This window comes from Telmatherina bonti, assembly GCF_933228915.1.
Source record: "Telmatherina bonti genome assembly, chromosome: 9".
NCBI classification, from domain to species: Eukaryota; Metazoa; Chordata; class Actinopteri; order Atheriniformes; family Telmatherinidae; genus Telmatherina; species Telmatherina bonti.
Genome location: NC_136627.1, coordinates 6184692 through 6207804, shown reverse-complemented (window position 1 = coordinate 6207804; position 23113 = coordinate 6184692). Strand labels below are relative to the sequence as shown.

At 41.9% G+C, this 23113-nt stretch overlaps 1 protein-coding gene across 2 annotated transcripts; it reads right to left on the bottom strand.

Moving 5' to 3' along the window:
* Positions 1–8324: 8324 nt before the first annotated feature.
* LOC306760398 (porphobilinogen deaminase-like) lies at positions 8325–17434 on the bottom strand. 2 transcript variants are annotated; one of them, XM_079246226.1, is made up of 14 exons: positions 17297–17434; positions 15839–15892; positions 15603–15675; positions 14950–14999; positions 14748–14803; positions 14433–14510; positions 13257–13334; positions 13106–13181; positions 12144–12257; positions 12029–12067; positions 11214–11333; positions 11089–11142; positions 9685–9771; positions 8325–9606 (listed from the first exon to the last, which is right to left on the bottom strand). In XM_079246226.1, the coding sequence occupies exons 1-14, from the start codon at positions 17318–17320 to the stop codon at positions 9430–9432; spliced, it is 1080 nt and encodes a 359-aa protein (XP_079102352.1). In that variant the 5' UTR covers positions 17321–17434; the 3' UTR covers positions 8325–9429. The 2 variants fall into 2 exon arrangements, with proteins under 2 accessions (XP_079102352.1, XP_079102353.1); XM_079246227.1 differs by having other exon boundaries at positions 8325–9603.
* Positions 17435–23113: the final 5679 nt, after the last annotated feature.

Here is a 23113-nt window from a genome sequence, read left to right as displayed (position 1 = left end):
TCTTAAAAGAGACTGTTGGAACACCCTGAATTTCTCCCTCCCATTTATCTTTCTCCCTCCCATTTATCTATCTATCTATCTATCTATCTATCTATCTATCTATCTATCTATCTATCTATCTATCTATCTATCTATCTATCTATCTATCTATCTGTCTGTCTGTCTGTCTGTCTATAAAGGAATTTAGCCATAATTTACGATAAACATAAAAAGAAAAATTATTCGGCTAGTCCACTTAGCTTTGTTTGCCTTATTTCTTTGACAAATAGCTAGCCAAGTGATCCTTCAGCTAGTTATCTTATCTTATTTAGCCTCAGCTAATAGACATACAGCTAACTGCGTCCAAGCTGAGCCTTTGCTTAGCCTTAGCTTGTGTATAAACAATTAACTGACTCCAAGCTGATCCTTTGGCTAGTTAGTTTGACTTAGTCAAATTTAGCTCCTGGATAAACAGCTGAGTCTAAGCTGATTCCTTTAGTATAATCAATTTAGCTTAGTTAGGCATATTGACAAACAGCTAACCAAGTCGAAGTAGATCTATCTGCTAGTTGGCTTAGCTTAGTTAGCCTTAGCTTGCGGACAAACTGCTTATTCTAAGCTGGTCCATCTGCTAGTTAGCTTAGCTTAGTTTTAATTAACTTCTATACAAACATCTAACTGAATCTAAGATGATCCATCTGCTAGTTAGCTTAGCTTAGTTAGCCATAGCTTGCGGACAAACTGCTTATTCTAAGCTGGTCCATCTGCTAGTTAGCTTAGCTTAGTTTTCATTAACTTGTATACAGATAACTAACTAATCTAAGTTGATCCATCTGCTAGTTAGCTTAGCTCAGTTAGCCTTAGCTTGTGGAAAAACTGCTAACATGGTCCAATCGAATCACAACAAACCCATTTTTTTTTTTAAATCATTAGGCAAAAATGACTTGGCAATGTTCAAAATTATTTAATGTTTTTGAAAAGATAAAATCCTTATTAAAAATTAAAAATCTCATTAGCTATTTTAATAGCTTTTTTTTTTTTTATCTGAGCTAAGCATAAAAATTTGAGTAAAAACCTGGTTAAAAGTTAATGTGGAAGCTAGTTAGCTTTGTGTGGACAGCTAGTTTGATTTGATCCATTCACAGCTATTACTATGCAGGCATTGTTGGCAAGGACCAGGCAAGTTTATTTGTATAGCACATTTCATGTTCAAAACCATTCAAAGTGCTTTACAAATAAAATCAAAAGCATTATATATGTTGGAAAGAAAAGACAGTATGAATAGCATAAATCATTCATTAAATTAAAGTAATTAAAAGCACGATCAGTTAACAGTTGCCATGCATAGGTGCATGAGAAAAGAAAAGTTCTTAACCTGGATTTAAACGTGTCTGCATTTGATGAGAGTTTAATCTTCACTGGCCGTTTGTTCCACTTTTTTGCAGCATAACAGCTAAATGCCGCTTCAACATGTTTAGTCTGGTCTCTGGTCTGGACCTAAGTCTTTAGATCTGAGAGCTCTGCTTGGTTTATACGCTCTGAACATATCAGATGTATTCTGGTCCTAAACCGTCCTGGGATTTTTAAACAAACAGGATTTTTAAATCTGTCCTGACTGTGACTGACTGGAAACCAGTGTAAAGATGTTAAACTGGTGTGATGTGTTCAGACCTCTTAGTCCTAGTTAAAGCAGTATCTGGATGAGCTGCAGATGTTTAGTGCTTTAATTTTCTTTGTTTAATTGTCGACAATATTCTCTCATCCAGGTGTGTTTATTTGCTGTAAACAAGACACGGAAAGTCTAAAATATTTAACTTTTGTTTTTGTTTTTTGTTTTCATAAAATATCTAATATTCCTCCATGATAGCGTTATGTGGTTGGAGTAAAACATCTGAAGAAAGCAAGCCAAAGCTGACATTGAGGGCTGAACCATGTCCCAGGTGGACCAAGTGGACCAGGTGGACATAGAGCCTCGAAAATGGCCCATTGCTCCGGACGGCTACATCCCCAACTCTGTGATCAGGAGCTTGATGTGGAAAGAAAAAGAGTTTCTCCAACCAGACGGCTGCCTTCATCAGCTGCATGGACACAACACACATGATCTGGACACACATGATCAAGAACCTGAACGCACGATAATATTCTGGTTCACTGACGGTGAGGAGGAAGAGGAACAAGAAACAGAGGTGGTGAACTCAAAGAAAGAAGAAGAAAAAGATGAAAAAAAGGATAAAAATGTTGTTGACACAAATACAATAGAGGATGAAAAGAAGGAGAAGGAGGAGAAGAAGAATGTGAAAGACCATCAGGCCAAGATGAAGGTTGTTCGGGCAACAACAGAGCATGTGACAGAGACAGAGGACAGGACGGAGAGGACAAAAAGTCTGAGGAAACATCTGGAAACCTCTGATGGACTCGCCACTCTGCCTCTGAAGACAGACCTCCACTCAAGAGACGGTTTGGACAGTTTGAAAGACATGGCCAGCTTCCTGTAAGTGATCAAACTTCCTGTTAGAAAGTTTTCTAGTGAACAAGTAAAAACTTCTGTCAACTTTCAGACCAGCTGTTGATGAGGTCAGACATACACCCCTGAGACATGTTAAGGACAGCATGGAGCCTTCTGACACCATCACAGCTCCACTCCAGTATCTGTCCACACCTGTAAAACATGAGACACCCAGTAAAGGTATAAAAAATTATGTTAACATAATGATTGTTACTTTCACTAATTTAATTTGAACTGTTTTTGTCCTTTTTTACAGACCGGCTGAAGCTTCCAGACAAACGTCGCCAAGTTCCTGTCGTCCCAGAGACAGGTGTGTCCTCACAGCCGTAATAATCATGGTTTGTTCAGACACCTTCATCAGATCCAGCTTCTAGTACTGGGTTGTCCTCCTCGTCACAACCACCTTTTTTCATATTTGGTGTGAATTTGATCCATTTTCACATCAAGCATCAGGTAGTTGATCAACATTCATGATGAGAATCTCCCGTTCCACCTCATCATGATGAGAATCTCCCGTTCCACCTCATCATGATGAGAATCTCCCGTTCCACCTCATCACCATGAGAATCTCCCGTTCCACCATATCACCATGAGAATCTCCCGTTCCACCTCATCATGATGAGAATCTCCCGTTCCACCTCATCACCATGAGAATCTCCCGTTCCACCTCATCATGATGAGAATCTCCCGTTCCACCTCATCACCATGAGAATCTCTCGTTCCACCTCATCATGATGAGAATCTCTCGTTCCACCTCATCACCATGAGAATCTCTCGTTCCACCTCATCATGATGAGAATCTCCCGTTCCACCTCATCACCATGAGAATCTCTCGTTCCACCTCATCATGATGAGAATCTTCCGTTCCACCTCATCATGATGAGAATCTCCCGTTCCACCTCATCATGATGAGAATCTCCCGTTCCACCTCATCATGATGAGAATCTCCCGTTCCACCTCATCATGATGAGAATCTCCCGTTCCACCACATCACCATGAGAATCTCCCGTTCCACCTCATCACGATGAGAATCTCTCGTTCCACCTCATCACCATGAGAATCTCCCGTTCCACCTCATCATGATGAGAATCTCCCGTTCCACCTCATCACCATGAGAATCTCTCGTTCCACCTCATCATGATGAGAATCTCCCGTTCCACCTCATCACCATGAGAATCTCCCGTTCCACCTCATCACCATGAGAATCTCCCGTTCCACCTCATCACCATGAGAATCTCCCGTTCCACCTCATCATGATGAGAATCTCCCGTTCCACCTCATCACCATGAGAATCTCCCGTTCCACCTCATCACCATGAGAATCTCCCGTTCCACCTCATCATGATGAGAATCTCCTGTTCCACCTCATCATGATGAGAATCTCCCGTTCCACCTCATCACCATGAGAATCTCCCGTTCCACCTCATCACCATGAGAATCTCCCGTTCCACCTCATCACCATGAGAATCTCCCGTTCCACCTCATCACCATGAGAATCTCCCGTTCCACCTCATCATGATGAGAATCTCCCGTTCCATCTCATCACCATGAGAATCTCTCGTTCCACCTCATCATGATGAGAATCTCCCGTTCCACCTCATCACCATGAGAATCTCCCGTTCTACCTCATCACCATGAGAATTTCCCAAAGCTGCTCTGCTGGATGTAGATCTGGTGACTGTGGAGGTCGTTGGAGGACAGTGAACTCATCGTCATGGTGGAGATGATGTGAGCTTTGTGACATGGTGCATCATCCTGCTGGAAGTTTCCATCAGAAGATGCTACACTGTGCTCAGAAAGGGATGGACATGGTCATGGAGGGAGATCCTGTTGATCCTGACAGCAGGATGGATCCATGTTGTCATGATGTTTCCAGCAGATTCTGATCCTACCATGTGAATGTGGAGCTGAACTGGAGACTCATCAGACCAGCAACGTTTCTCCATCTTCTATTGTCCAGTTCTGGTGAGTCTGTGTGAATTGTAGCCTCAGTTTCCTGTTCTTACTGACAGGAGGGAACCCGCTGTGGTCTTCTGCTGCATCCTGGTCCAGACAACTGCTGCTGCTGGATGTTTTCTCTTCTTCAGACCTTCTCTGGAAAACCTGGAGATGGTTGTCTGTGGAAATCCCAGTAAATACTCAGACCAACAACCTTAAATCTCATTTTCTCCTCATTCTGATGCTCAGTTTGAACTTCTTCAAGTCGTCTTCATCAGTAGACATGTCTGATTGGCTTGTTGGATGTTATTGTTAACAGGAAGTAGCAAAGGTGGATCTGATGAAGAGGAGGGTTTACTGTTCTTTTAACTGGCTGTGGCATGCTGGGATAGTTTTATATCATGATCTTCAGCAACAAACTATTTTTACAGATCCCAGCGCTGAAGGACTTCCTCCTTTGAAGGCTCCTCCCCCGAGTCCAGAAGATCCTCACCCTGAGCTTGAACAGTCATTAATCGTTGACCCGATCTTCCTCCTGACCTCTGATAAATACACCATCCAGGACAAAACCCAGTTGGCTCTTGATCTCAAAGTTATGGACCTCTACAAGAAGTTTAAAGTTTTCAACACAAGCTCATCACAGAGGAACAAACTGTCTTCCAGAGCTGAGAACTGCCTCCTCCTCTCCTCCGTTCAGACTGACACCCTTCGGTTTAGTCTGAGAGGTGGACTGTATCGGTCCTGGTCCCCCGCTGAGGCGAACTCTGGGAGGCAGAGTGAAGACAGCCCTGCTCAGATACCTGACAACGTCCAGGACAGCTGCAGCGAGCAGATGCCCGAGTGGAGGAAGAAGCTGTACCATCTCATCTCTCAGCAGGGTTTCCGATCTCAGGCGTCTGCTGCGGTGACGGTTAAATGTCCCAGTGGAAAACCACCCCCAGGACGCAGCAGGCCAGTCCAGCCAGTAGCAGCAGTTCATCAGAGGGTGGTCCAGAGCGTCCACATGACCACCGAGCCGGTTCCATCTTACTGCCACCTCATCATCCCCATGGCCTCCCAGCTCAGTTTCCTCACCTCCCGACTCCGAGGGAAGACTCGGTATGGACGGCTGGAGTTTGAGTGGATGAGAGGATCTGAGGAGGAGAAGATGCTGAGCATCACCAGTAAAACCAGTAAAACCAAATGGGAAGCAGAGATCTGATGGTGTTCTCATGCTGGGACCCTCAGCCAGAAACTCAATAAAAACATCAATGAAATAAAAACTCTTATTTCTTTAAAAACTTTCATCATATCTGCAAACATACAGACACGTAAAACCAGTAATGTGGTAAAAACCAAATTATTCTTGAGATTTCACAGGTAACCAGGCTGATAACCTGACATTTTATCTGCTGCTCATTAAAAAAGTTCAGCTGATGATGTGATGATGCAAAAACAGGACAAAGGTTTTTAAGTTCAGAACGACTAAACAGCCGGTTTAGTTGTTTACAAGGAAAGTATTTATTTACATCTCAGCTGATAAACAAAGATTTGAGACAACAAACACTTCAGAGATGGACTAAAGAGAAAGAAATAAAGTTTCCCTGATGACTGAATACTGTGATGAAAACTGAAAAAAAAACTACTTTTATTTCCAAGAAATGCAGCTGTTTGCTTCATTACATCATCAGCTTACAAGTTGTTAATATAATATTTATTTGATATTTAATAAATATTTAATAAATAAAATAAATATTTAATCAATAAAATAAATATTTAATCAATACTAAAAAAAAAAATAAAATAAAATAAAATAATAATAGTAAATATTTAATAAGTATTTATTTAATATTTATAAGTTATCATATTTAAAATGGCCAAACGTGTTACATGATTCTCAGTCAGTTTACAGGAACTGACTGGTTTAAGCCAAACTGGTTTCTGCTCTGCTGTTGTCCAGTTATTCAGATAAAGTTAAACTTAGATAAAGTTATTCAGTAAAAATCCCGTCTGGAAAGTACGACTCTTCTCAGAGTGCGGTTCTTCTTTTTCACAGTTTTTTTTTAATTTTTTTTAAATACAATCTTTTTAGAAGATAACTTGGTCTACATGTGCCTTGTGGACCTGGAGAAGGCATTCGACCGTGTCCCCCGGGGGCTCCTGTGGGGGGTACTCCGGGAGTATGGGGTACCGGACCCCCTTGTACGAGCTGTTCGGTCCCTGTACGACAGGTGTCAGAGCTTGGTTTGCATTGCCGGTAGTAAGTCGGATTCGTTTCCGGTGAGGGTTGGACTCCGCCAAGGCTGCCCTTTATCACCGATTCTGTTCATAACTTATATGGACAGAATTTCTAGGTGCAGCCGAGGTGTTGAGGGGATCCGACTTGGTGCCCTCAGGATTGGGTCTCTGCTTTTTGCAGATGACGTGGTCCTGTTGGCTTCATCTGGTCGTGATCTCCAACTCTCACTTGAGCGATTCGCGGCCGACTGTGAAGCGGCTGGGATGAGAATCAGCACCTCCAAATCTGAGACCATGGTCCTCAGCCGGAATAGGGTGGATTGCCCTCTCCGGGTCGGGGGTCAGGTCCTGCCTCAAGTGGAGGAGTTTAAATATCTCAGGGTCTTGTTCACGAGTGAGGGAAGGATGGAGCGCGAGATCGACAGACGGATCGGTGCGGCGTCTGCAGTAATGCGGACTCTGCGCCGGTCTGTCGTGGTGAAGAAGGAGCTGAGCCAGAAAGCGAAGCTCTCAATTTACCAGTCGATCTACTTTCCTACCCTCACCTATGGGCATGAGCTGTGGGTCGTGACCGAAAGAAGGAGATCTCGTATACAGGCGACTGAAATGAGTTTCCTCCGCAGGGTGGCCGGGCTCTCCCTTAGAGATAGGGTGAGGAGCTCGGTCATCCGGGAGGGGCTCAGAGTAGAGCGGCTGCTCCTCCGCATCGAGAGGAACCAGTTGAGGTGGCTCGGGCATCTGGTCAGGATGCCTCCTGGACCTCCCTGGTGAGGTGTTCCAGGCACGTCCCTCTGGGAGGAGACCCCGGGGAAGACCCAGGACACGCTGGAGGGATTATATCTCTCGGCTGGCCTGGGAACGCCTCGGGATCCCCCCGCAGAGTTGGCAAATGTGGCTGGGGAGAGGGAAGTCTGGGCTTCCCTGCTTAGGCTGCTGCCCCCGCGACCCGACCCCGGATAATTGGTAGAAGATGGATGGATGGACTTAAAGCTTTTCAATTATTTCTGTTTTTATGAGTTTAGATAAAAACTTTTTTTGTTTTTGCATCTGTCAGCTATTTAATGTTCAAATCAAGCCTTTAAATGTAGAATTGAACCACAGAAATCATGAATGATCGAACATGCTGAGAAATTCATTGTTATTTCAACATTAAATCTCTTTAGAGATTAGATTATATTACTGTACATCCAGCTACTCCTCTGTCTTCATTCCTGGCTGGATTCCGACTTTTTATTTCTGTACGAAAAACTGAAAACAATTAACATTTATTTCTTCATTTAACATTTATTTAAAAACAGCTTAATAAAACAGTTTAGTTTCATAACTAGTGTTTTTTTCCTTAAAATAAAAACAAACTGTTGGGGTATAATTTATTATAATTCTCAGCTCTGGATTCTGTGATTCTCCCTTTACTTTAAAAAAAAAAAAAATCTTAATTGTTTTAATTGAAACTTTTTTTTTAATGACATTTAATCAAAAGGTTATTTTCTCTTTTTGCTTGAATGAAAATAAATTTGATGAAATTTCTTCTAATTCTTTATAATTAATTCTAAATATTAGTTAAATATCCATAAGCCCAAAGAGGTTTAAAAAACGTGCTTTCATTAACTGAAGGAAGAAAAACTCTGAACAAGTTTAACTGAACTTTATTGTTCACATATGTAGAAAATAAAAACCATGTTTATTACGAAGGTATTATTCTGATAATTAAATGTAAATAAGAAATAATTTTAGTTCAAACAGAACTTGAAGCTGAAAAACAAATATGTCCGGCGTCACCTTGCACTGATTCAAGGTTTAAATGATAAAATCCAGCAAAAAAGGCCCAAAAAAGAAAAATATGTTCCCAGAAGAACATAAAAAGGCAGAAATCTGCAGATGATTTACAGAAATGGCACAAAGATCCAGGCTGAAGATCAGCAGGACAAAAACATGAAGCAGTTTCACGTCACAGCCTCAGAAATAAAGTCAGAATGAAAAACACACAGTTGAAAAAGTTTTTATCCTCCAGTTAAAGAGATAAAACTTTCTTCTATAAGTTACATGATGACACAGTTTCTGCTTTAACGCCACATTCAGCCTGAAAAGCTTCACAAGCTGCAGGAAGGCGAACATACGCTTATAAAATCTCTTACAGTTCAGATAAATACTGGATTTACTGAAGGTCATAAATCTGACATTTAACTCATCATCCAGACCGTTTATCAGGCTTGGTGTTGGAAGCAGGACGACAGGCGGCTAATGCACGACGGGAAGCTAAAACACAACTCGACCTCACGTCTTAGCCTGTTAGCATAGCTTAGCATGAAACAGTCTGTTATAGAGGTAGCACGTTTTCAGCACGCACCGCGTTCAGCATGCACCGCCTTCAGCAGCATGCACGCCGCCTCCTGAGGAGGAAACGCCGCCTCCTGAGGAGGAAACGCCGCCTCCTGAGGAGGCTGATGATGATGATGATGAAGACTATATTGTATGATGAACATTTTTCTACTGTTTAGCTCACATAGACTGACTTTACTGCAGAATCTGCTGCATCGTGACCGAGACCCTCTTTCCCGTTCCGACCACGTCTGTCTCGTGTCTCAGAGCCATGGAGGCGGTCTCTCTGTGGCTCAGGTGGTTCCTTGAGGTACTGAGTTTTAGAAAAGGCCAGAACCAAAACCTGCCACAGCAGTAGTCGCCTCTGAGCCCAACTTTGGTTGAAGGAGTGTCTGAAACCCCCCGATCATGAAGGAGGAGTTTCTGTTTCTTCCTGAACCAAAGTCGAGTCAGACTCGGTCCGGATCTGGATTATCTGGCGTCGTTGAGCTGCCGGGCCACCGTCAGGATCTTCTTGGCTCCTTTGCTCAGCAGTAAGTCGGCGAGGTCCACACCCAGACGCTCGGCCCGATCCTGGGAAGCTCCCGGGATCTTGGTGGCGGTGACTCCGACTCGCTGGACCAGCTCGTCCACCGGCCTCAAGCTCTGCTGCACATCAGCGTGTTAGCAGACATCTGGACTTAAAACAGGAGACGTGGAAGTGATCCAGGATCTGGGCGGACTCACCTCGTCTCCAGCAGCGATGCTGGTCTGCATGGTGTCCTTCAGACTGTCGGAGCCATCCAGACTGTACACCGCCCCCGTCAGGTAGAGCTGCAGAGACACGTTCAGCTTTCAGACAGATCCTTACAGCGGCTCGTTTACATGTCCAGTAAACCGTCAGAGGAATGTGGATCTGGTCTGCTGCTCCAGGACTGGGACAAAAACCACAATCCGAGGTCTGACTATCCAACGGACTTTCCTGTCCCAGATCCGACGGACCTGCCTGTACCGGATCCGACGGACTTTCTTGTACCGGAACCGACGGACCCGCCTGTCCCGGATCCGACGGACCCGCCTGTCCCGGATCCGACGGACCCGCCTGTCCGGGATCCGACGGACCCGCCTGTCCGGGATCCGACGGACCCGCCTGTCCAGGATCTCTGAATAGACCTTTCCTGGGAAGCCAAGGAGTCTGACATCCCTGTAAATGGAGCAGACCCTTCTTCCTTTCTTAAAGAGGGGGCCACCGCCCCAGTCTGCCAGTCCAGAGGCCAGAAGTACTCTCTCCGACGTCTGTCAACCAAGACATCCCAACAGGATCCAGATCCTAAAGGAACTCTGGGTGGATCTCGTCTACTCGCGGAACCACCGAGGAGCTGTTTCACCGCTTCAGCGCGGAGATATGAGAACCCACCTCTGGTCCTCCAGCTCAGCTTCCTGAAGACGTGTTGATGGTCTGCCTCAGTGACACCGAAGCCACGTCCAGGTTGGCATGGCGACACCCAGCCGCCGCCTCCAGAGTCCCACAAGTCTAAAAGGCCTGATAGGACTTCCCTCCTCCAACCAGTTCAGGGATTACTGGTGTGACTGGTGTGACAGCGATGCCGCCACGGCTCCAGTCAGCAGCCTCAACAACTCGGGTGGAAAACGGTCCACTGGGACTCGATTTCCCCGCCTCACTCAGGACGGTCTGGAAGCTCTGCTGGAGGTGGAAGTTGAAGCTCTCTCTGACGGGAGATGCCTGGCGTTCCCCTCGGACCCTCAACATGGATTTTATTACGTATTAAAAGTGCACAGGCCCCTGGGCGTAGAGTGTTCCAGGGGCCCCTTCCCCACCGCAACACTGTAAAAACTGTGAAACAACATTTCTGACATCTCGCAGCCAGTGGTACCAACAGCAACACACTGGACACTGTGGTGGGACTATCTGACTTATGTACTTTTTGTTTCATGTCCAAACTGCTGGTGTTTGCCCCACTTCGGTCTCACATGGGCCCCATGTGGACATGGACCCCTGGGCCTGTGCCCATAATGCCCATTGGATAATCCGGCCTTGATTGTATGTCTGCCGAGCTGCTGTCCTGCATACGGCCGGCGGAGCCTCCAAACGGACTAAACATGTCTGAAACCGTCAGACTCTGTCCTTACCTGGGAATCCTTCACCTGGGTGTGCACGGCCACCGGAACGCTGCAGCCGCCCTCCTACAGAGCAGAAAAAGCGGAGTGAGCACGGCTTCCAGCCTGCAGGGCGACTAAACGTGTTTCTTACGGACCAGCTGTTTGAGGAAAGCTCGCTCGGCGATGCAGCGCAGCACCGTGTCGGCATCGTGGAGGACGGACACCATCTCCAGGATGTCGGCATCGCTGACTCGAACCTCCACCGCCAGAGCCCCCTGAAAACACACACACACACGATCATTTCCCATGACTCTCTCTCTCTCTCTCTCACACACACACACACACACACACACACACACACACACACACACACACACACACACACACACACACACACACACACACACACACACACAGTTGTGCTCATATGTATTCTTACACTTTCATTAAAGAAAAGGCTGAATTTACAACAGTCACTCAAATAACTAGAGACTTAAAAAAAGAACAATAACTACAAAGTTGCTAAAAAATATAGTTTAGTAATATAAGACACTGTTTTTTCATTTATTTGAGTTGAAGAAAGAAAGAAAAAAACAAACAAACAAATTGGTCCTGGACAAATTAGAGACGTTTCTGTTGAACAGTGGGACAAAATACCTGTCAACAGGTGCAGAAGTCTGACTGAGAAGAACAGAAAACACCTGACTGGAGCGGAAACATTAAAGCATTGTTCAACTAAATATTATTTTATGACTGATGGAATATGTAATAAATTATCTTATTTGTTTGCTTTTTAAAAAATATTTCTATTGAACCAGAATTAGAAAATAATGTCATGATTTTCATGAAATTTTTATTTATTATGACTTTAGTCAATTTCAGGTGATTTTTCAGGCAGCTGTTTTTTTTCCTTCTGAATAAATATGAGCACAACTGTAAACACACACAGAGGTGCTTCCTGGTTTCCCACCTGTCCGACAGCGTACATGCAGTCTTCCGGCTCCAGGATCTATCAGACAGAATGACATGATTAGCCCAGCAGGAGAGTAGAGACCAGCTTGGCGGATCTGAGCGGGTCTTTTCACCATGCTGATCCGGTTCTCCCAGCCCATCCTGACGAGCCCGGCGGCGGCCAGGATGATGGCAGCGAAGTCGTTCTTCTCATCCAGCTTCTTTAGCCGTGTGTTCAGGTTCCCACGCTGGAGCCAGACGTTCAGGAACGTTCAGGAGGAGCGAGAGCTTCCACACTTCCTGCACATTCCTCTCATTTTCAGCTTATCAAACTTTTCCATCGCAGTTTTCAACCTTCGACAAGTTATCGCTCCCTAAACCGGGAATTTTCCTTTGGTACAGAAGCAAAAGCACCGAAAGGAACATGACTGGTAAACTTAACTTTATCTGAACGCGATTCAAAGAAAATCCCAAAAAGTTCGGGACTTCTAGCAAATATTATAAGTTTATTTTCAACATATGAAGCTAATGATCGTATTTATTGTTCCAGTGGGACGGAGAGTCGTTCCTTCTCCTGGTTTTACGGAACATTCTCTGTTCTCAGGCTTGACGCCTCCCTTCTCCAACCTTCTCATTTTGTCTCTTCTCGCTGTAAATGTTCCATCTGCAGCAGTCCTTCTTAATAAATTTTAGGATTTTAAATCATTTTTATCTATTAATTTAACTATTTCTTGATATTTGACTTTGTGAGCCATTGGGAATGTCAGAATGTCTGTTTATGTGTCTGTTTTATTTACAGTCTTCTGTGACACTAAACCTGAAAACGCTGTAGAACAAATCTCCCGACAGGTACAAAGTCACCTGAATCTGAACCTAAATGTTGGACCAAGCTGGAAACTACCGACATCTGAGCTGCTTTCCCTCTTTCCGTCGTTTCCATGAAGATCTCTGGTTGCAGACGCGTTAACCTGCATACCTGTGCAGGTGTGTGTTGCAGAAACCATCTGCAGTTTGACGTTGTGTGTTTAAAGCAGCCGAACAAAACGGCTTTCTACCTCCCTGGAAGCGTTCGCCACACCGGAGGCAGGAAGGATACGATGTCTTTAAACTCCAGGTGAGGAAATCTCTTCTTCAGCTGAGCGGCACGACGAAGCGAACTGGTACCGATCACACTGCAAACACACGCGCACACACACACTGAAATCAAGTCCTTCTTCATCTGGGATGGACTGAAAAGCACTGCGTACCTTTTTTCTGGAAGCGTGTCCAGAGTTTTCCCTGCGTTGGAGGGATGTAGGACCACGGCGTCGTGGGGGTTCTCCCTCCTGGGACAAAGCAGCCAATCAGACACCAGCGGCACAAACATTACCCAAGAATTAACCTTTCATTTTATTGTCTGCAGTCGCTCTGTTTCACCACTTTTATTATATTTTATTCTTATTAGTTGTTTTATGTTGTTGTTTTCTGCATTTTTATGCTTTTCTTTCACCGTCCTGACATGTTCAGCACTTTGTTCAGTTGCTGCGGCTGTTAAAACGCCTGAATTATCCTCGCAGTGAAACTCTCCAGCCACACCGTCTTGTTCTGAAAAGATGGATTGAAGCTCGGTGGGCGGTTCCTACCGTCGCCATTTTGGCAGTGTCACTCCGAGAAAATACAAAAATGGACATAGAAGTAGAGCTGAGAGGGGGGTGTGAGCGTGGAAGATTGACACTCCGACCCGCCTGTAGATAGAGCTAACCCGAAGCTAACAGGAGCTAACCAGCTAACAGATGGAAGCAGGCTAAAGAGCTAAGACAGAGCTTGCAGTGGGATGTCGGGTAGCCGTCAATCAAAAGGACAAGCCCTTAATCAATTTCAGGATTAAATAACTCCTCCAACAGTTGTCATGAAGGTAAACCTGACCTATTAAACCTAAAATAGATTTTTGAACCAGGCTGTAAACATGTTTATTTTGCTGTAAACATGTTTATTTCTGCTGTAAACATGTTTATTTTGCTGTAAACGTGTTTATTTCTGCTGTAAACATGTTTATTTTGCTGTAAACGTGTTTATTTCTGCTGTAAACATGTTTATTTAGCTGTAAACGTGTTTATTTCTGCTGTAAACATGTTTATTTAGCTGTAAACGTGTTTATTTCTGCTGTAAACATGTTTATTTTGCTGTAAACGTGTTTATTTCTGCTGTAAACATGTTTATTTCTGCTGTGAACGTGTTTATTTCTGCTGTAAACATGTTTATTTCTGCTGTGAAGTTAGTCTTTTTAACATGGGAGTCTATGGGGATTTGCTCTGTTTTGGAGCCCCTAGTGGATGAAGGGGGAACTGCAGTTTTATGCACATCGGCTTCACTTTTAACCGCGGCAGGTTGCCGCTTGGTCTGATCTGCACAGAATAGGACTGCAGATGTTTGTGAGGACTCACTTGAGCACGGCTCCGATGGTGAATCCTGGAGGCAGCGTAGTGGGAAGGTCTTTGAGCGAGTGGACCACCAGGTCAACCCTGCGGGTCACACAGGAAGGACATGACTGGGATAAAGACGCCATTCAGCCGTCACATCTGAGGCTGCAGAACATGAAAGCTTTCACATCGGCACACACAGATTTTCTCATTCAGACAGATTCTGCTCCTCCTCATCCTCACATGAAGCCTGACCATTCTCACTAAACTGATGGATGAAGGTGTGAATGTGATGAAGGTTCGAGGCTGTTAAAGGGGAGGTGATGCCGAAACACTCACTCGTTCCTCTCCAGAGCGTTCTCCAACTCTTTAGTGAACAAACTCTTCTCACCAATCTGCATGAAAAGACGGATTTTCTGTTATCAGACTGAGATCCTGCTGCTTGCAGTTTGTGCTCTAATCCTCATTTAAGTCATAAATAACCAGCAGAAAACAGGAATAATAATAATATAAACTTGGATTTTAACATATTGAACATCACCTTGGATAAAGCCGTGTCCAGGATTTTATCCCCTATGGTTGACATGGCAACTGTAAGATGGAAAACATGTGAGTTAGGCAGAATAATTATTTATAAAAACTAATCATTTCCATCATGTAAAACACTGAATGAATCCAGGTTCAGATTCGGCAGCGCTCTGAACATCAACACATCATATCGAGGGGTGGGAAAATCCAATCGAAAAATCAAAAATCTGGATTTTTTTGCTTCACAATTTTAAAATGGATTTTTTTTAAATCTATTTTTTATTTCAAATAAATAAAAATAATCGGATATAAAATTTTTGTCATTTTTATTGTTTTAATTGATCTTTTAACTTGTATTCTTGGGCGTTATAGCATAATTATGGTTGTTTTTTCCTGATTGAAATCAAGAAACATGACGAGCAAATAAAAAAAGTTTTTATCCTTTACTTCTTTATTTATTTATTTTTCTTTTAAATCGACAAAAACAAGCAATACTGAAGAAATGTGAGAATCACAATTTAAATCAAATCCCAAAAAAATCAGAATCGAATCGGGACGAAAGCGGATCGTCACAGGCCTAACCCTATCTAACAGTCATGTGACGCGTTATATGAGCTAATCGAACAGGAAGTTCACGTATGCTTCAGGTTCTCCGATGATTCTCACCGATCTCCAGGTGGACATCGGGGTACAGCTCCCTCAGCTTGTCGGCCACGCTGTCCGTCTGGATGCGAGCCAGCTGCAACAGAAAACAGGCTGAATGTAAGAAAAGGTCTGAGGAGGACGGAGTTATCTGTGAGGATGCAGACCTGCTGCTCTGCATCAGATAATGCTCTGTCAACCGACACCGATCTCAGTTCATGTTTGACTAACAGCCCGACTAAAACAGCGAGGTACGGTACCTGGCTCTTCCGGGTCCCGATCCTGATGACCCGGCTCACTTTCCCCTTTCCATCCTGCAGGACAAAAAACAAAAAACAAAAAAAACACAGCAGCTACGTGAGAATGAGCCTGGAAGCATGTCCCACTTCCACCAGCCCAGCACAGATTCCGGTTTTCCTGCAGGACTTTCTCTGCCCGCCTCACCCTGATGTACTTGTAGGGTCCGTCCTCCATCGTCCTGCTGTGTCTGGGACTGCCTGCTGGGTAAGAAGCTGAGCTGACTGAGGTCATAGAGCCTCCACACGCTAAACAAAGCTCTTTCTCACCCAAGCGCACCGCCTACTCTTCCCTGGAGGATCCCCACCCCAACATATCTCTGGTTCCCAAAGATAAGGGTTTTATTCATGAGTCCGTTACTGAAGGCAGGGATGGGCAGCTAAGGAGGGTCCTGGTTACGAGGCGTGGAGAGACGCTCAGACTTTACTCAGTCAACGGTTTACCCAGGAAACTATTTACATTTAACTAAAGTTCCCACTGATTTGATCTGAAACATGTATAAAATAAATACACAAAGATACACGACATAACAGAATAAAACTACTGAAAACTACTTCGTATTAACTGTACTGTTTATTTAAAACGTTAATAACAATAATAATAGTCCATAAATAAATACCTACATCATAATAAATGGACTAAATGCATGATTTTATCTCAAAAAAGTTTGATCTGATTTTAAATTAATAAATTAAGGGAATATTAATCAGCTCAACATATTTTATTGAGTGATAATAAAGATCAAAACGTGTGAAATGAACACAAAACATTAAACCATGAGAAATTTCCTTTATTTCATATCTTACATTAATCTTTTTGGATAATCTTGATGATTATTATAGTAGAAAACTTATACTGTGTTTGTTTTTAGAGGCAGGTTTAAGTTTAAAATAGCAATTTAATGTTTAATTGCTGAACTTTAAAGGTGTAAGAATGAAATGTTTATTTGTTCAGAAAACCAGCCAACATGTTCCTACAGAGATAAATGATCCACACGGGATGAAAAACAGAGAAATAAGATGGTTTAGGCATACTTGACCTGACTTTATTTAGCTGTTTGCTGTGGGTTTAGGGAGGACAAGGACACGCTGCGTGGGTGTGGGTTCACAATAACATTCACTACTGGGATGGTATCTAACCTGGAGATTATTTAGCCTAATTAACTTAATCTTTACCAGATTACTGACTCATTCAGAGATCAATAAAGTCAACTAAAACGCAACTAGCCTAGCGTTAGCTTCTTCACGCTCAGTCTTGACAGACCGTTTCGCTCCTCTCTATCATCCAATGAGAAGCCGAGTTCGGTGACAGACGCAAGCAGTAGCCAATCACAGCGCCCAGTATTATGACGTGTATGCGGAACTGCTACTGAACGTTTCGTATCAATCACAATTCATCGAGTAGTTTTGATTAAAACTTACCCCAGAGCTCGTTTCTCCCGACATGTCGTTAATAACTTTTCTCTGTCTGTGTTGTAAGAATCAGCACGCTTGTGTTACCGAAGACAGAGTCCATGAAAGCCTGGTTAGTACCCAGAACAGTCCAGCCACCCACATGTGAATGAACACGGTCCTCTGATGTCATTGAATCGCAGCCTAAAGGTCATTTCCTTCTTCCGTCATTAAGGTGACGTGTTCAATTAATAAAACGTGTTAAAAGCAAACTAATTTTAACATAATATCAGCTATATGCTCTGTTAATAATTTCCTGTTTGATATATTTAAATTTGAAGTAGATGCCTGTAACTTCTGTTTTTCCAAGGCTGAAACCATTAAAAACCTTTTTTTTTTTTTTTTAATGAATACTCTGTTGTTTACTTGTTCTGGTCAGACATTCATAGCTGGATTTCTTTAAAAATGAACAATATCCCTTTGTTTACCCATAAGGATAATGTTTATTTTATGGACAACCTGGACACAAGCATATCAGATGTTGTTAATCTCATAATCATGCTGGGTAAATATCACATTCATACCTGTAAATGGAAAAAATGCATTCCATCATTCATTGAGTTTATGAATGGCTTCACCTGTTACTTTAAATCTCTTCAATGTCTGGTCCACAAGAACCTAAAAGCCAAAAAAAAATAAATAAATAAATACTTGTATTGGTATGTCCTTGCTGTTTTAATATTCCTTGTAAGATGTGCTATCCTTTTTTTATAACTTTATTTTTGCCTCTTGTCAATAAAGTTCATTGTTTTTTTTTAAATGAGAAATGTACCGCTTCACACAGCTCTATGCCACTAATAGTGTCACTTTGTTTATTGTTGTCTGTCTGTACCCTGACTTGTGCAATCTTTAATAGTTAAATAATTCATTTAAAAAAAAACAAAAAACAAAAAAAAAAAACGTGTTAAAGCAGCTACAAAAAACAAAAACAGACATGAAAATAAAAGGGGGATCATTAGACAGTGGAGGATCTTTAATCTTGAATTATGCTTCCATCTGCTGGTGTGCATTTTAGGCTTCGTATATTAACATTAACACTCCAGTTTCAGCCTGAGAAGTATGATCCCATAAAGTCAAGTTTGAAATGTTGTCTAAAAAATCTTGATAAAAGTTCAAAATTAAAGACTGTGTGTCCCTCAGTCTCAGTATCCCTCTTTTTTTTTATGTAATTTATTTTAGTTTTGGACAAATTCATTAAGTTATAATGTGTCCTTACCTTAAAGGTCTAGATGGTTACTGCCATCTAGAGGTAAAAAGGAGTATGACAGTAGTAGTGAATGTATGGTGGCCAACAGTGGCCAAACTTCTTCCAGCCAAAAAGATTTTTTCATGTGAGTGGATCTAAAACATGTCTGTATTTTGTTGCTCATCAATAAAGTTCTTTCATTTATTTATTATCCGAACTGCCTAATCCAGTCAAGGGTTGTGGGGGAGCTGGAGACTACTCGAGCAGTCTTTAGGCAAGAGGTGGGGTACACCCTGGATCGGTCACCCGTCCAATCAATAAAGTTATTAATAAATAAACAAAACTGCATTTTTATTTTTCTTCTTCAAAACAGCTCATTGTGTAAGTAAATAAAATGATAAAGAAAAGGACATTTAAGATTTTATTTTCAAAGCATTCCTCAACAAATAGACACCAAAATTTAATTTCAAATAATGTAGCTATGACCTTTTTCATTTCAAAGTCATATCTGCATTATTTGACTCTTAAATAAAATTAATCATAGATAATCCAAACTGCATTTAATTTTCACTTTCAAGACTGATAATTTTATGACAGTCAAAAAGAAAATTAAACGAACATTGCTTTTTGTTTTTTGTTTTTTGTTTTTTTATGCCTGTCCGCAAAAAATGTTGCTGCTAACCCTGAGCGGCGCAAAAGAGTGAATTCAGCGACCACTCTGCTTCTTCAGCCTCCAGTCCGACATGGCTGTACATCTAACAGACAGATGGAGGAAACGGCAACGTCAAGATCATAAAGATTGCAACTGCTTGAAAAAAATTATAAACACGTTGCTGCATCTCCCAGGATGGTTTAGAAAACATGCTAGCAGGTTCAGAATATTGGCAGCCACATGTAAGTTGGAGGATTCAAGTCACACCCACGAACGGTCTGGTCGTGGCCACAGTTTGAGGATCTGCGGCCACTCTGTCAGAGATCCTAACTGTCCAACTTGGAGATTGGTGACTTCTGTTTGGTGTGTAGTAGTGGATGTAAATTGTTATCCAAAACTGTCTGTACCACCTTAAACAAACACATAAAACTGGTTTGATGGGCAGTGTATGTCCCCACATTATCTCTGGATCAACGGTACCTGAACACACATGGACACTTATACCACCCCACATCATCACAGTGGTCATTATGACTTCTCGCATAGCGCTGCCTGAAGTCTGGAGAGTTTCTCTTCTTAACCTTTCCACACTTAATCTTTTTATAGAATTCTTTTCTCAAGGTACTGAAACAATAAAAATGTTTTTTATTATTATTATTATTATTATTATTATTATTATTATTATTATTATTATTATTATTATTATTATTATTATTATTATTATTAACAATCCATCACAGATAAATACAAATACATTTCAAATTAATGATTCTCTGCATGAATTTGGCACAAAGTGACCAGCCACAAAAGCTGCTAGGAAGGATGAGAGATTTGGAAATTTAATACCTAATCCTGACACCCCAACCAGTCACTGATTAATTGCAGAGTCTTTATAAACAGATTGGGGCATATTCTGTCAAATTCTTTACCTGTCTACAACTTTTATTGTGTTGCATCAGTTTCTGCTGTAGAATAGGAAACCTGTTCTACTATGCAGTGAAACAGTAAACATAATTTCTTTTGACATGTATCTGTTAAATAAAGGTTCTAAAAAGAGATAGTTTTTCCTTATTTTTGTTATCATACTATCATACATAATATCAAAACTTCTGAAACTTTATTATGAAAAAAATTCACCTTAAGAATAAAAACACTTTAAATACCAACATTGCTTTTATCTGCCAGTATGTCACAGAACAATCCAGGGTGCTATGTTTTCATATAAACTCATTCTCTTCGTTCATTTATTCATTTGTTCACCCTGAAAACTTCTCCGGCTGTTTTCCTTCTGTGCATGAAACACTAAAGTTGACTTTCATGTTTCCTTTATTCATTATGAGCTTAGCTTAATTGTGACGTTCATACTAGATAAAATATCAAAGGTAAAGTAATATTTTTCACTAATATCAGACAGTGTGTATAGTGTTCTGAGTTAACGTGTCCTGTCTCTGTGGGCCAAATCACACTGCGTGTACAGCAGGCACATGGGCTGGTCAGATACATAACACAACTCTGACTCAAAATAACTAGAGACACTGTGTTAACCTTTAATTAAAACAGCATTTGCAAATGTAAATAATTCATATTTTCTTCCCAGTAGAGGATAAACAGCACTCAGCACTAACAGTCAAAAATTTGGACACACTTTCCCATCTGATTTAAAGGAAAAGTGTGTCCAAACTTTTGACAGATTATGAAACTGAGACGTTTTAGCTTTTGATAGAAATGTGTAACAAGTAGTTCCAGCACTATGTTTAGTATCGCCTCTTCTTCGAACATCTGTCTGTAAACATCTGGGAAGGAGACCAGTTGCTGGAATGTTGTCCCTTACTGGTCTGATGCAGGATTCCAGCTGCTCTACTGGAATTGTTGTTGGATTTCTGCTTCCATGGTGCTCCAAATGTTTGTACTGGTGAAACTGGACTGCAGCAGACCAGTTCTCCTGTTCCACCATGTTGCTGTGATGATGCAGGATGTGGTCCAGCATGGTGGAACCTGCAAGGTCTTCCCTGAAAGAGACGTTGTCTGGATGGGAGCAGATGTTTCAGCATTGATGGAGCTTCCCAGATGTGGAAGCTGCCCACGCCATCGGCACTAATGCAACCCCATCCCATCAGAGATGCAGGCTGATAACAAGCTGGATGCTCCCTCTCCTCTTTAGTCTGCAGGACACGCCGTCCATGCTGTCCACAAACTATTCCACATCTTCATCCAGGTTTCCAGAATACAGAGATTTCTCCTGATTCTCTGAATCTCTAGCTGATATTCTACACTGTAGCTGGTGGGATTTTTCAGCTCTCAGGAACATTCTTCTGATTGTTTACATCCAGTTTGTCTCACTGGTGAAGCCCTGTCCATCTTTCCATCTTACAGACTCTGCCTCTCTGAAATGCTCCTTTTATACCAGTCATGTTACTGACCTCTTGACATTTGAACCGATTAGTTGTCAAATGTTCCACCAGATGTTATTTTCCAGTCTTTTGTTGCTCATGTTCCAGCTGTTTCCAGATGTGGAGCTGCATCAGATTCACAATACGCTCATATTTTCCATCAGATAATAAAATGTCTCATTTTCATCATCTGATATAAAGTTTATCTTCTGCTGGGAAGAAAATGTGACCTGATGAGATTCTGAAAATCATTGTTTTTGGTTTTATATTTTCCAGACTTTAATATGAACACAAAAGTCAGTATTTTGTTAAATATAATCATTCACAACTATGTTTAAATTAATATTTTTGAACATGAAGATAAACATAAAAGTTTAGCTGATGGAGTAAATAAAATACAAAATAAAGCAAAGACCCTCCCCACCTTTAAGACTAGGCTGCAGACTTATCTTTTTGATAAGTCCTATAGCTAGGGATGGTTAGCATCCCTTAGTTATGCTGCTATAGGTTTAGACTGCTGAGGGACATTTCCTGATACACTGAGCTTCTTTCTCTCTCTCTTATTTCCCCCCCAATAACAATAATGTTGCATCATTAACATGTATGTCTCCTGTCTCAGCAGGTGTCCCTGGCCGGGAGTAGCAGTTCCTGTTGTCTGTTGTCTTTCTGTCCTCTTCCCCCCACACAGCAGAGGCAGATGGCTGCCTGTCCTTGAGCCGGGTTCTGCCGGAGGTTTCCTTCCTGTTAAAAGGGAGTTTTTTCCTTCCCACTGTCGCCAGTGTGCTTGCTCAGGATGGGAGATTGAGTTGGAGCTTCCATCTCAATATGTTGGTTTCCTTATAGGCTATTATGAATTGGCTTCATTATGTTTTTTTCCTGTCTGTAAAGCGTCTTGAGATGGCATTGCCGTGATTTGACGCTATATAAATAAAGTTGAATTGAACTGAATTGAATTAAATTGAATGTGGGATGAACTGATGATTGATTAGCTCCTCTGATAGCAGACATAATTCTGCGATTCCTGAACAGAATTTTGTCACTCATGTGAACCCTCCCGTTGACTTGGTAGTGATTACATATGAAAACTTGCTGTGGGAATTATTTGGACAAAATATGCGGAGTCGATGTGTAGATGTTTATTTTAACTTCACAACTTTGCTCATTTATGATTTCAGATGCTATTTATGATGCAACCTTGTTTGCACACTTAAAAACTAGTCTTATAAACTAGAAATGAACAAAACCCATTTAATTCTGACTCCGCAGGTACTTTTAAATGTGCCTTGAGACAACTCTCATTGTGAAGTACTTCTCTGCAAATAAGAATTTATTCCATTTTGAGCTAAAAAAAAAACAAAAAACAAACAAACAAAAAGTGAAACAAATAAAATGTTGAAATAATGTAAAATGAGTTGGGAAAAAAATCATGTGATGAACATTCCTTGATGTAGACATGAACAAGAACAACAACAAAAAAACCCCTCAGAATCAGAATCAGAAAGACTTTTATTGCCATTGTCTTTGAACAATTCAAAGACTAGGAACTTGTTTCGGTGAGA

Excerpts from the sequence above, each read along its gene's own strand:
- LOC306760398 (XM_079246226.1), bottom strand. The coding sequence starts at position 17,320 with ATGTCGGGAGAAACGAGCTCTGGG. Across the intron at positions 13,335-14,432 it reads ACCATCGGAGCCGTGCTCAA|GAGGGAGAACCCCCACGACG; the intron begins GTGAGTCCTCAC and ends GCTTTGTCCCAG. Across the intron at positions 9,607-9,684 it reads GCATCGCTGCTGGAGACGAG|CAGAGCTTGAGGCCGGTGGA; the intron begins GTGAGTCCGCCC and ends GCTGATGTGCAG.